We start from the raw sequence: 14,421 nt of genomic DNA on the forward strand, positions 1-14,421 counted from the left end.
GGAAAAGATTTTCACCAACCCCACATCTGACAGAGGGCTGATCTCCAAAATACATAAAGAACTCAAGAAACTAGGTATCAAAATACTGAACAATCCAATTAAAAAATGGGCTATAGAGCTAAACAGAGAATTCTCAAAGGAGGAATTTCAAAAGGCTGAAGGACATTTAAGGAATTGCTCAGCATTCTTAGTCATCAGGGAGATGGAAATTAAAATGATTCTGAGATACCATCTTCCAACTGTCTGAATGGGTAAGATCAATAGCACTGCAGATAGCTTATGTTGGAGAGGAAGTGGATCAAGGGAAACACTTCTCCACTGTTGGCGAGAGTGGAAAATTGTACAGCCACTTTGGAAATCAGTGTGGCAGCTTCTCAAAAAATTGGGAATCAATCTTCCTCAAGACCCAAGGATACCACTCTTGGGCATATACCCAAGGAATGCTCAATCATACCACAGGGACACATGCTCAACTATGTTCATAGCAGCACCATTCATAATAGCCAAAACCTGGAGACAACCTAGATGCCCCTCAACTGAAGAATGGATTAAGAAAATGTGGTACATATACACAATGGAGTAGTACTCAGCAGAGAAAAACAATGACATCATGAAATTTGCAGGCAAATGGATGGAACTAGAAAATGTCATCCTGAGTGAGGTAACCCAGACTCACTCATAAGTGTTTACTCACTCGTAGGTGGATACTAGTTGTAAAGCAAAGGATAACTTGACAACAACCCACAACTCCAGAGAAGCTAACAAGGGAGACCCAAAGAGGGACACATGGACCACCCTGGGAAGGGGACATAGATGAGATCTCCCTGAGTAAGCTGGGGATGAGGGGTGGGAAATGGAGGGTAGGGGATAGGGTATGAGAACATAAGGGAATGGAATGGTTGAGCAGGAACAGGGATGGAATGGGAAAGCAGTGAAGGAGATACCATGATAGAGGGACATATCATGGGGATAGACAAACCTGGTGCCAGGGAAGTTGCCAGGAAACCCCAAGGATGACCCCAACTTGGACTACTAGTAATAGTGGAGAGGGTACCTGAACTGAACTGGCTTACCCCAGAGATCAGACTAGTGAATACCCTAACTGTCATCACAGAGCCTTTCTCCAATGACTGATGGAAGCAGAGGTAGATATTCACAACCAAACACCAGGCAGAGTCCAGAAGTCCAGTCAAAGAGAGAGAAGAGGGATTCTGTGAGCAAGTGCATCAGGATCATGATGGGGAAACCTGCAAAGACGACCAAACCAAACTAGTGGGAACTAATGAAGGTTGGATCAATGGCTGTGGAGCCTGCATGGGACTGGACTAGGCCCTCTGTATGATGAGACAGTTGTGTACCTTCATCTGCTTGGGAGCCCCCTGGCGGTAGGATCATAATCCATCTCTGGTGCATGAGTGGGCTTCTTGGAGCCCACTACCCATGAGGCAGAGGGAAGGGCTTGGACTTGCCTCTACTAGATGTGCCTCCCCATAGGAGGCCCTTGCCTTCTTGTGGTGAACATTGGGGAGTAGGTTGGGAGTCAGAAGCTGGGGTGGCAGGAGAAGGGAAGAGGGGGTCTTTGATTGGTGTGTAAAATGAATGAAAAAATTTTCTTAATTAAAAGAAAAAAAACAATGACCCTATGAAATTTGCAGACAAATAGATGAAAGTAGAAAAAAATCATTCTGAGTGAGATAACTTAGACCCAGAGAGACAAATATGGTATGTACTCACTCATAAGTGGATATTATATGTAAAGCAAATGATAACCAGACTATAATCCAAAGCCCCAGAGAGGCTAGATAACAAGGAATGTCCAAAGAGGACATTTTATTTTCCCTGGGTAGGGGAAATAAAAGATCTACTCAGGGTAAACCTGGGTGAGTATGGGGAGTGGGGGATGGGAACTTGAGGGAGCAGGTTGCTTAGGCTGGGTAAGGGAGGCAGGTTGGGAGCAGGATGGAGGGGGAGAGTAATGAAAGAGTCATCTTGATTCGGGAGTATTTCAGGGTTAGGGAGGAACTTAGAGCCAGGGAAACTCCCAGTAGTCCTCAAGGATGACCCCAGCAAAGACCCTAGCAATAATAGAGAGGGTTCCTGAACTGACAATCTACTGGAGTCAGATTGGTGACTATCCTAATTGTCATCAGAGAGCATTCATCCAATACCTGAATGAAGCAGATGCAGAGATCGACAGCTAAGCACTGGGCTGAGCTCCAGGAGTCCTGCTGAAGAAAGGGAGGAGGGATTGTACAATCCAAGGGTTCAAGGTCATGACAGCTGACCTGAGTGCTTGAGAGCTCATAGATTCTGGACCAACAGTTAGGAAGCCTGCATGGGACTGACCTAGGCCCTCTGCATGTATGTGACAGTTGTGTAGTTTGGTCTGCTTGTGGGTCTCCTAGTGGTGAGATCAGGACCTTTCCTTGGTACTTGAGCTGGCTTTTGGGAACCTATTCCCCATGCTGGATTACCTTGCTCAGCCTTGATGCAGGGGGAGGAGTTTGGTCCTGTCTCAACTTGATGTGCCATGCTTTGTTAACTCCCATGGGAGGCCTGCACATTTCTGAATAGAGACTGAGGAGGAGTGGATGGGGAAGGGGATAGATGGGAGGCAGGGAGAGAACAGGAGGATAGGAGGGAGGAGAAATTGTAGTTGATATATAAAATAAATGAAAAACGTTAATTAAATAAAAAGAACAGTATGGTTTTCAGTCTGCCTTCTCTGTAACTCAAATACAGTGAGTTAAATAAATTATAGGGGAGACTTGAAGAAATGTATAGTAGGTAGAAAATGCTCAATTATTCTTTCTGGATTTAGGAGGTTGTAGCAGGATGATTAAGAATACAAAGCCAGCCTGGGTTACATATCAAAACTCTATCTCAAAACCACAAAAGAACAGGGCTGGAGAGATGGCTCAGTGGGTGAAACACTCACTGTATAATCATGAGGACCTGAGTTTGGAGTCCCAGCACCCACCTATAGTCTGTAATTCCAGTGCTGCTGTGGTGGAATGAAGCGCAGAGGGGAACACTGAGAAGCTTGAGGGACAGCTTGTCTTCCATGTGCAGTGACAAGTGACAGCAAAATGGAAGGTAAGTATTGACACCCAAGGCTGTCTTCTGAATACCACACCTGTACTACAGCATATGTGCAAACATGCACACTACATCACACATCCACACACAGATAACAAAGGAAATACTAATCTAAGTTAGTGTGTAAAATAACAACCATCATGATATCTGACTGCTAACTTTATGCCCAACCCTATATGTCGTCTAAAATCAGAGTCTTATTTGTAGTCATATGTGCAGTTTACATAAAACATGAAGATTTTCATAAAACTCCATCATCAGGTAATTACAAATTGTTTTACCTTTTCTTTGCAGTCTGAGAAAGCAACAGCATGTGAAAACTTTTGATGTTCTGTGCAGTTGCACATTTCCCGACTGGGAACATTATAACACTGCTTGAATTGGCCTGTTACCTGTAAACAGAGGAACATAGGTTGACTTGTTTTCATACTTTAGAGTTTTTCCAAATTAAGTATTTAGGAAATACTTATTATTCAAATAATAAAATTGCAAGAAGAAAAGAAAATTCATTAATGATAAAATAAGAGGCACTGAGAGTATAGATCTGCATACAGTGCTTGTCCAGGAGGTGAGATTATGAAAGTCGTAATGCAACAATATTTCTGTAATGTAATTTAACAATTCCATGAGGTTACACATAGACATTCTGTTCAGAAACACTTCACAAAAACACAACTTCCTCTTGGTAACTTCATTTCATAGCGAGTTTCTCTGACTAGAGTGAAAGTCCATAAAGATACCACATGTCATGCATGTGCAGGGCTGTAACTTAGAGAATGCTGATCAGTGCCTGATAACACCAGAAGTGCTGACATGTACAACTGTCACAGCCCCCAAATCCTGCAAAAAAAAAACCCTCTTCGGGGGTAGCTGTGGTGACACATGTCAACAAACTCAGCACTTTGATCAGGAGTTCTAAGTCAGCGTGGATTGTACAGCAAGTTTCTTCTAGCCTGGACTATACAGCAAGGCCTTCCTCAACTATACAAAACAAAATAAACAAAGGGTCAAATCTCCCTCTTAATTACTTGGTATGAATTAGATATATTTCCTACTTAGCACAGGGAAACAATGGAGGAGGGGGACCCTAGGAATGTAAGGATATACATGCAAAAAAGTCTTATGTCCATAGATGGAATGCTATAGTAACAAAACAGGTTTTATCTTTGGGAGAAAATGGAGTTGGAGAACTCAATGTCTTAGTAGTTCACTGCTTGGAGCAGAATTTCTTGCCCTTAAATCCAAGATTCAGCAAGGAGTTGTTTACCTCTGAATATTTTGTGTATATAAAAACATATATACAATGTGTATTATTAGTTTGTTCAACTCTTGTTTTTTTTTTTTTTTTGAAACAGTGTCTAATAATGTAACTAAAAGAGGCCTCAGATTTACTGTATCACCTCAAACTCCCTATGTTCCTGACTTTGGCTCCTGAACTGCTGAGATTACATATGTGTAATACACCTGTTCAACAATTTCGAACACTCCTTTGTCTGATGCTCGTTGGGATACTGGGGATATAGTAGGAACAGGTCAAAAACAAACAAAACTGTGACTAGCATGTCCAAGGCTTTGCCTTGACCTTCAGTATCAGGAAAATAAAGCAAACCAAAAAGAAATCAGTCTTGTTTGATTAGCTTACTTTCTTGTGGGGTCATAAGGCACAAAAATAAAGCAAACAAATAAAATGTATAGACAAGTAATACATGATATGGAGAAAATAGGAGGAAATGGGGAACCAGGGATGGTAGAGGCGGGGTTATCTTTCTATGTGGATTGGTCAAGGAAGGCCTCACTGTAGTAGAGCATTAAAGTGGAAACCTGTCAAAGGTGACAGTGAGGTATGACATCTGACAGAAGATAAAAGGCTTTCCTGCAGCTGCAAAGGCCTGAGGTGAAACATATCAGAGAAACAGAAAAAGAGGCCAACATGGCTAGGATAGAGTAAGCTCAGGCACTCATGTTGAAGCATGGTGCAAGGACAGAGAAAATTAAGGGAACAGGGGAAGGGGAAGTTCCTCATCCCAGAACCTAATCTGTATTTGTCTTTGGCTTAGTGTCAAGAACTCCAATACATCTGAGAGAAATCAAATCTCTATATGGATTTTGTACAGAGACAATAATCCTTTTTCTGAGTGATCTTTCATACCAGAACGAAGTGTGATTCTATTTAGTCTTATCAATTTAAAACCAGGAGTCAAATATTGGGGTAATAACCTGAAAGATCAGAGAAGGAAAGGAGTAGCTGCTAGTGACTTCTTTCCTCTACTAATCCTCAGACTGATTGGGGGCAAGATCCTGTCTCTACCCACCTTATATTCCTGTCTCTACCTCCTGATAGTGCTGGGATTAAAGGCAAGAGCCTCTACTGCCTGGCCTCTATGGTTAACTAGTGGCTGGCTCCACCCTCTGATCTCCAGGCAAGCTTTATTTCTCAGAATACAAACAAAATCACACAATACCAGAATATTGAAACAAGTTGGTCATGTGTGCTTAGGGCCAGAACAATGTGCCCTTTGGGTTTAATTATAGTAGCACACCATCCTCACCTTGAAACTTGAACAAGGAACCTCACAAACCATCTTAACATTTCATTTACAAAAGGAAATTCTCCCACTGGTCAAGGCCTTAGCTTGACACCTCACAGAGATTCATCTGCCTTTGCCTCTAACATGCTGGGATGTTGGTCCCAACACATCAGGCCAAAAGGAAATACATAAGGGAGATAAACCAACAAGTATATATGCTTTTTAAAAGCTTACTTTTAAAACTTGGCCTAATTTTAAATTTTACTGAGTCTTTGACATGGCTGTAAGTCACATCTTTTAGCAATGTAATTTAGCAGGCCACAGAATCATGCATATGACACCTCAGGTTTCTCTCTCTGAGCAACAGTGCTTAACAATGCTTAAGGCTAAGGTATGTAGTATGCCTTGGCTTCACTGTCCAAACTGAGTTCTTCTTGGGTCTGATTCATCCTGGAATGCTCTTCTGTGGCATAGTCAAGATTTCAGCTTCACTTAGTGGAGGTCCCTAAGAGGAAAGTCCTCAGGCTTTGTCTGTCTGCCTCTCATTGACAAGGGTCGGGTGTGATGCCAAAGTCATGTTTTCCCTTTGAAAGCAGTGGGAAGACATTGACTTGTTTTCAGCAAGAGAAGTGCTAATTTGTGTAGTGCTTGTGCATGTGTGTTTGCATACCAGGCACCATAGGTGTTCCCCAGATAATACACCTTTTCTCTGACCCCTAATGCTTCCCTGTGTTCTATCATGCTCACTTCACCTCCTGGTAGGTGTCAGCCAACTCCAGGGAGCCAGCCTACTTTCTCCTAATAACATAGCAGGAGTTTTAATGTGCCTATGTTAGGACAAAGGGTGGCCTTTCCTTTTGGACACCATTCCTTTTACAAGGATGAAAGACATGAGATGGTCCTAACTCCTCCTTTCACTTAAAAACACAAGGCTCTTCCTCTACCTGTGTCCTTTGAAATCTACATGGGAGCCGAGAAGTCAAGGAGAGTGTCCATACGAGCTTTTTGGCTGCTGTCTTAGCCAGTGTTCTATTGCTGTGAGGAGACACCATGACCACGACAACTCTTATAAAGAAAAACATTTCATTGATGTGGCTGGCTTACAGTTCAGAGGTTCAGTCCATCATCATCATGAAGGGGAACACGGCAGCATGCAGGCAGATGTGGTGCTGAAACTGAGAGTGCTATATCTTGCAGGGGACAGAAGTCCACTGACTGTCACACTGAGTGAAGCTTGAGAAAAAGACTTCAAATCCCGCCCCCATAGTGACACATTTCCAACAGAAGGTGTGGCCCACATTAAAGGTGTGCCCTCTAGCCTTAAGGTCTGGATTAAAGGTGTGTATCATCCAGCCTTCTCCAACAAGACCACACTTCCTCCAACAAGGCCTCATCTCCTAATAGTGCCACTCCCTATGAGCTTATGGGGGCCAATTACAATCAAAAAGTACCACAGCTGGAAAGTAGTGTGAGAGTAGCTGAAAGGGCCAAAGCAGGAGTAGCTGAAGAAGGGACAGCAGTAGTCCTGGAGTAATAAATATGGCTGCACTTTTTCATTAAATTCCCATAACTGTGCCCATGTACACTCGAAATAAAGGGTATCTCTTTTAAAATTGCAAGTAAACAAGTAAATATATATATATATATATATGTTAATATGTATGTATCAGGTGTGTATCTGTGCGTGTATGTGTGAGGTGCATATGTCATGAAGTGGGTAGAGTTTAGAGAAAACTAGCAGGAATCATTTTTTTTCTTCTGCTGCTTCCTGGGGGTCAGACTGAGGTTCAGGCTTGATGTCAAGTGCCTTTACCAGCTAACCCATGTAATCAGCACAGTGATTTCTTAAATATAAAACAAACACTGCATTAGTTCATTTAGAGACAAATTATTTACCTTTGACTTGTGAAATAGACTTCTTGGTCTGGGTTTGCTAGGGTCTGCATGATAAATATTATCTGTGAGTGGAATAGAAATTCCCATATTGGATGGAGGTCTGTAGTTTACCTGCAAGTGTTTAAACAAAGAAAGAGGGCCACGTGCTATTATTCATCAAGGCACAAATATTTTGTTTTTCTAGACAACTGTTCCATGCAAATATTTCACATTCAGCTCCGCACATTACAGTAAACTCCTCTTCAGTATCCGTACCCCTAAGTTTCTGTAGCTTCAAAAACCTTACCCTGTGATAATGTAATCCTGACCTGTAAAGAGGTGAAAATTACTTTTACTACTTAAAACAGCTGTCGTAAAGTTAATGCAGGTGTGTCCAAGCATTTTACAGAAGAGGCTCATGACACAGTTATAACACACCTTCAAATTTTATTATTTTTTTTCTGTCACAAAATTAAAACTAATTTTTAGTTTTAAAATGGTCATAAGAATCCCCAAATAAAACAAAACACAACTAAAATGGCTGATCAGATGTCTCAGCTGGTAGTTAGTGTCTGCTACTCAAGTGTGAGGGCCTGAGTTTGGATCCTAGTACCCAGGTAAAAACACCAATTGTGGCAGTATGAACTGGTAACCCCAATGCTGGGGACACAGACAGGCCTATCTTGGGAGCTCATTGGCCAGTTAAGGGAAAATGGTGATCTCTAGGCTCAGTGAGAGACCTTGCCTCAGAAATAAGGCAGAGAAACAATTGAGGAAGACATTCTGATGTTAACTGCTGGCCTCCACACCACATGGGCAAACATACCTGCACACACACTTGCACACTTGCATATTGGCCACTCTCATACACACAAAAACAAAATTATTTGTTAGACTCACAAGTCTAACAAAACAAAAACAAAAATTACTATATTGAAATAAGATTGTCTACAGCAGAACTGAAAGTTCAAGTTCAACATTTTGTAACTTTATCTGAGGAAACAACAACAACAAAAAACAAACAAACAAACCTAAACCCAAAGAGAAATAGGACCAATCAGATGCATTAGTTTGAGAGACGTCATTGTAAGTCAAAATAGCTGCACGTATCACAAAAGCCCAAGATTATACCGTCATCGGATGATGATACTAATGATAATGAGAGGAGTTACTATGAAACACAGTTAGTTCAGAAGGTTTTCTCAGTTTACAAATGGATCCTCACCATCATGTTCTCAAAATGACCCACAGTTTGAAAATGATGGCAGTGCTAGAGCACCTCAGAGCAGAAATGCTAACACAGACTGCCCATGGGAGCACACAGGAGAAATACATCACTTGTTCTCTTAAAGGTGCTACAACTAGATTTCTTTTCTTTCTTTCTTTCTTTCTTTTTTTGAGCTGAGGATCGAACCCAGGACTTTTAGCAAGTGCTCTACCACTGAGCTAAATGCCCAACCTACTACTAGATTTCTTACCGGCAGAGTTTTGATCATATTGAAACCCTGACTGTCCTTGTGAACTCCACTAATCCAGTCTGCAGGTGGTATTTGTCTGCCAGGAATGTGGTATAGAGTCTTGAGGTAGCTGCAACTGCTCTTCATGATGGGCAACATTGTAGTTATGGAGCATGAAGTTGAGGCTTCCCACATAACCAGTGATAGTGAAGTGGAACCCTGGAAATATCAAGGAATGAAGGTTAGAATCCTGGGAACACCTCAATACATTGTTTGTAATGATCCAGAGAATGATCATGATAGTTGTGTTTTTGGTTTTGATTGAATGAGTTTATTAAGCGTGGAGCAAGCCAGCCAAAGGAAGAGAATAAATATCAACAAATAGTAGATGCAAAACAACATTAAAGGAGCTATTTAAAACCCTTGACACAGACTGACTGAGGTAGTCTCATGCTTTGTGGTTAGTTTTTTCTACATTTATTTGTGTGTGTGTGTGTGTGTGTGTGTGTGTGTGTGTGTGTGTGTGTTGTACAGATCAGAGGACTTCCTTGATTTTTTTCTCCTGCCTCCACCTTCTAAGTGCTGGTACTATAAGTATGCATTAATGTACCTAGTATATGTAACCCCAGGATTCATGGATGCCAGACAAGCACTTTACCAACTGAGCCACATTCCCAACACCGAGTGTTTTTGTCTTGAAGTCTGTTAATTTTGTTTCTTTGTTTCCAATATCCAGGGTGGGTATTGCCACCTCTATTAATCTACTTAACAAATTTTTTTTAGGTATGCTCATAGGCCAATGTGATTTAGACAAGTTCATTGAGACACCTTTCCCAGGTGATTGAATATTAAGCCAAGTTGGTAGTTAAAGCTGACCATTAGAACCCTAGCAGCACGTAGGGAGGGAAATAAACTGACATATAAGTAGCACAACCAAACTAAACCAGATATAAGAATATAATAAAACATATTAAAGCCAAGTACTATGCTATCAATAACCATATAAAATAAAATGGCCAAAAATGTGGTAATATATTGTGTCCCCCAATAAATTGTGCACCCTAATAAAACTTATCTGAGGATCAGAGGAAAAAGCCAGCCACTATATTAAAAATAGAAGTCAGGCAATAGCAGCACACACCTTGAATCCTAGTATTTGGGAGGCAGAGATCCATCTAGAGCCCTGTGAGTTCAAGGCCACACTGGGGTACAAAGCAAGGCATGGTGACACACGCCTTTAATCACAGCACTAACCATAGAGGTCTGGAGGTCTTTACAGCCAGTCAGGAGGTGATGTAACTACGCAGAGAGAAGTGAGATTCAGAACAGAAAGGCATATAAGCATGGGTATACAGGAAGTAGCTCTCTTTGGCTCAGGATCTCTAAGTGGTAGAAATGTGGCTGGCTTCTTTCTGCTTTTCTGATCTCTCAGTTTTTACCCCAATATCTTGCTCCAGAGTTTTGTTTTGTTTTTTACTAATAAGACTGTTTAGCAATTTGCCTTACACAAAAATTATGTGGAGTGTGGTTTGAGGTTCAAAACATTTAAGATAAAATATGGAATCAGGAAGGGGTAGGGGACAGGAAAAAGAAAGAAAAAGAAGAAAAAAGAAAATGAACTGGAGGAGCAGAAAAGAGCAAGAGAGAAATTTTGATTAACAATGAAGAGAAACAAAAGATAAAATTAGAAAAAAGTTTAAAAATGTAAAAATATAAAAGCTTTTCATTTTTTTTAAAAGATTCTCTTACTATGTAGCCCTGACTGGTCTGGAACACACTATATAGACCAGGCTGGCCTCAATTCTCAGATATCTCTGCCTGCACCTGCCCCCAGAGTGCTGAAATTAAAGGTGTACAACACACTTGACCAGACCTCATATGGTTAACATTTATCAAAACCTCCACTCTGCCTCATAAAATATCACACACGTGAAGTGTACTTACTTACACTTGATGGAAAGATTAAGTTTGTCTTTCATAGCTACTAAGTCTATATTTTCTATATCTAATAGATTGTTTTGAAATTTAAAAAAAAACTTACTTTTTGGAAAAAATTGCTAGCTATGTGAACCTTCAAATTGTAACTATCAGTGACATCAAAATAGCCTTCCGTCGTAACTTCCAGTAAGGCTGGATTTCCAACAACCACAATGACTGGTGGGACTTGAAGCAGTTTCATACCTATGGAAACAGTGCCAACAGCTAACATTACATAATGAAAATTGTAGAAACAACTCAATAATGATTGGCAATTTAATAGTACTTAGAAAACTTTACCTACACAGATATTTCCCTCAGAATATGGATTTCCCTTCCACTCCTCACTTCTCATCCAGGTTCTCAAATGGATAGCAAGGTCACTTGGGTACTACTGGTTATGTTTGGTACTAGGCAGGTATTTGTAGGTACAATTACATACAACTATGGAGCTGAGGAAGCTGATGCCCTTTAAATGACTATTGATATCCCTGCAAAGTTTTTGTGTGTGCTGGGAACTGAACTCAGTTCTATAAAGAGCCATGTGAGCCGTCTCTCTAGTGCTCCTTCAGAGACTTGTAGGTGATATTTACTGGTTTGGGAAAATCTCTTCCAGAGAAACCTAGGAATCAGAAAACATCCCAGTCTCTCTGACTCACTCTTTTTAAGCAACCTAGGGTAAACTTTGCTCACTGTAATACTACATTTTCTGCCCTATGGAATTCCTACCTGCCACCCCCTCTTTTGAACAACGCATGACCTTGAACTTGAACTGAGCATACTCAAGGATGTTTCCATCTAACAACACACCTATGAAAGTATGGATACGTTTTCTCAGTAAAGGAAAAGAAAAGTACAGCTTTTTGCCTCCCCCCCCCGGGAGAAATTGCTTTGGAAATTATTCCCAGTGTATTTTTTCTTGTTGGAAGAAGAAAGCCTTTCCTTCACTCCTGGTTTTGTTTACTGGATTTGTACCCACTCAGAGGCAAAGCCAAGGCAGTTAGTGACAGCCAGGGGATAGAAGACAAAGAAACTCTGGGCCCCTTACCTCTTAATAGATAGGTGGCACCTATAGAAATTAAGATATTGTGAATTTTGGATGTCATACATTAGTGTCTTCACATTTGTCTTTATGTGGATAAGACCTCTGCTATGTGAGCTCTAACAGTTGTGCTTGCCACTTTGTAGGGCCTTAAAAGCTTGGCTAAAAGCATTGAGTCTTCACATGAACTTGCAGACATCTGAAGAGTGACTCAAATGGGATAAAAAGTTTGACATCTCTGACTTGTCGGATAACAGGCACCTAGAAACTGCTTTTGTTATAAAGCATCAACTTTCACTAGGGTCCACCAGGAAACCAAAAAGACAAAAGCCTGGCATTCCCATCTTCATTTCAGATCTGTCCTTTACTTTGGGCCAGACTGTTGCAGGCTATTTAATCACACTATGTAAAGATGTGTCACTGTTTTACCTTGCCTGCCTAAGGCACCTGACTGTTTTAATAAAGAGCTGAATGGCCAATAATCAGGCAGGAGAGGATAAGCAGGACTTCCAGGGAAAGAGAGAAACTCTGGGACAGAAACTGAGGTGCATAAAATTTGCTAGCCAGACACTGAGGGATTTGGACATAAGTACAGAGGTAATGAGCCACATGACAGAATGTAGATTAATATAAATCCGTTATATTAAGTTATAAGAGCTATCTGGGAACAAGCTTAAGCTAAGACCAAGCTTTCATAATTAATAAAAAGTTTCCAAGTCGTTATTTGGAAGCTGGCAGTCCAAAGAAAGTCCGACATCACCAGACTCCTGTTTAACTTTATATGAACATATTAATTATTCAAAGAGTGTACTTAAACAAATTAGCAATATTATAAGAAATAAAATATGTTTTATTTTCAATACACAGACGTCTTATGGCTTCAGAGAAACATCAGATGTTGGGTCTCCCATCCCAAAGGCTGACATCTGCTTGTGTGCCTTTTGGTGAACTTCTTTCAAGGTTTATGTCTAGTGGGAAAATACAGGGTTGGGGTAAAGGCACTTGCCCTTTACAATATAGATGACCTGAGTTCCATTCTAGGGAACCATAGTGTAGATGGAGAGACCTTACTCCCAAAAGTTGTTCCCTGATGTCCACACACGCACTGTAGTCCATGTGTGGAATGATAGGCCCTCACAAACACAAACAAAATGCAGCTTAATAAAATAAAAAATCCAGACAGCCTACTATGTGACTAAGTGTATGCATCAAAAGAGGCCAGGGGTGGGGGCATGACTAAAGCAGATGCTGGGGCAGTTACATCACAGGACAACTTCACAACAGCTGATTTATAAGACTGAACATCTGCAAAACAGGATTAGGGAATAAATTTGGAATGGTGAGAGAATGGGGGGCATGAGGGATGATGAAGCTGAGATGTCAGATGGGAAAGTCTTTACCTTCTGTAACATCCAACCAATGGGAAAGAGGGGGATGGACTTGCACTCAGGGATGGAATGGATGTTTCACACTCAATGCGGCACCTGCCACTTTGGGTTGGCAACTGACTTTGCCAGAGTTTCACTGCATCTCCAGGGCCTGTTATTATGAGGCAGGAGGCCTGAAACCCCACAGCACCTAATCTGTCTCAGGCCCTTTCAAAGATGAAGTAAGAGTAACTGAAGCATTTTTCCCTGAGCCTTTCCATGTGCTGTCCAGAACTCCATTCCCAATAATTGTCCTAAACCTGATGTTACTGGGAATAACAGGAGCTGTGCACACAAGCAGGAGCAATCATCTCACAGGAACTCATTTGTTTCTTACAGCTTTGGCAGTAGTATGAACTCTGAAGCAACATGTAGGCCCAGAATTGAGGATGAACAACCAGACCACACCTTGACTGAAATTGTTAGATTATTTCTACTGCTCCAACTCATCCTCTATAGAAACCTGAAATATGTCAGTACTCATTGACAGACCTGGGCCTCTTTATCTATTTTCTTCTCAATGTGCCACATTGACTGCACATCTCTCTTCTGCTTTCTCCAGAACTCATCTCTTTAGTTATATTTAGACTTCTAGCCCTTCCTTAGCAAACTAGTAAGGGCAAAATCCATTATGATGTTCTAGAGAAGACACAGACTCTTCCTTACCAAGCCTGTCCAGCCTGCAGCCTCACTGACTCTGCCCATAAAAACATCCTTTGGCCCTGTCTTAGCTCTTCCTTGTTGCTATGATAGAAACTCTGACAAGAGCAGCATACAAAAAGAAGAGTTTATTTCAGCCCACAGCTCAAGGTACAGTCCATCCTGGTAGAGAAGTCAAGTTGAAGCAGCTGGGCATTTCATCCACAGCCAAGAAGCAGAGAACAGTACACTAACGCACACCGGTACTCAGTTTGCTTGCTCGACTTCCCACAGTCCAGGTGAATGGGCCCACCTACAATTAAGATGGGTCTTCCCACATCAATTAAGGTAATCAAGATAATCCCTCACATGCACGC

General features: G+C 41.2%; 1 protein-coding gene across 5 annotated transcripts in view; it reads right to left on the minus strand.

Annotated features, from left to right (window-relative positions):
* Positions 1–14,421, minus strand: part of LOC131923817 (cation channel sperm-associated auxiliary subunit beta-like) — a 149,888-nt gene that overhangs the window by 20,362 nt on the left and 115,105 nt on the right. For all 5 annotated transcript variants that reach the window (XR_009382732.1, XM_059278999.1, XM_059278997.1 and 2 more), the window contains 4 exons: positions 11,001–11,140; positions 8,981–9,178; positions 7,524–7,634; positions 3,381–3,491 (listed from right to left, as the gene is read on the minus strand). Coding sequence is in view for 4 of the 5 variants with exons in the window: in XM_059278999.1 (XP_059134982.1) it covers positions 3,381–3,491; positions 7,524–7,634; positions 8,981–9,178; positions 11,001–11,140 (560 nt within the window). In the remaining variant the exon portion in view is untranslated. The remainder of the gene's footprint in view (positions 1–3,380; positions 3,492–7,523; positions 7,635–8,980; positions 9,179–11,000; positions 11,141–14,421) is intronic.

The sequence above is a fragment of the Peromyscus eremicus genome, chromosome 14, assembly GCF_949786415.1.
Source record: "Peromyscus eremicus chromosome 14, PerEre_H2_v1, whole genome shotgun sequence".
NCBI classification, from domain to species: domain Eukaryota; kingdom Metazoa; phylum Chordata; class Mammalia; order Rodentia; family Cricetidae; genus Peromyscus; species Peromyscus eremicus.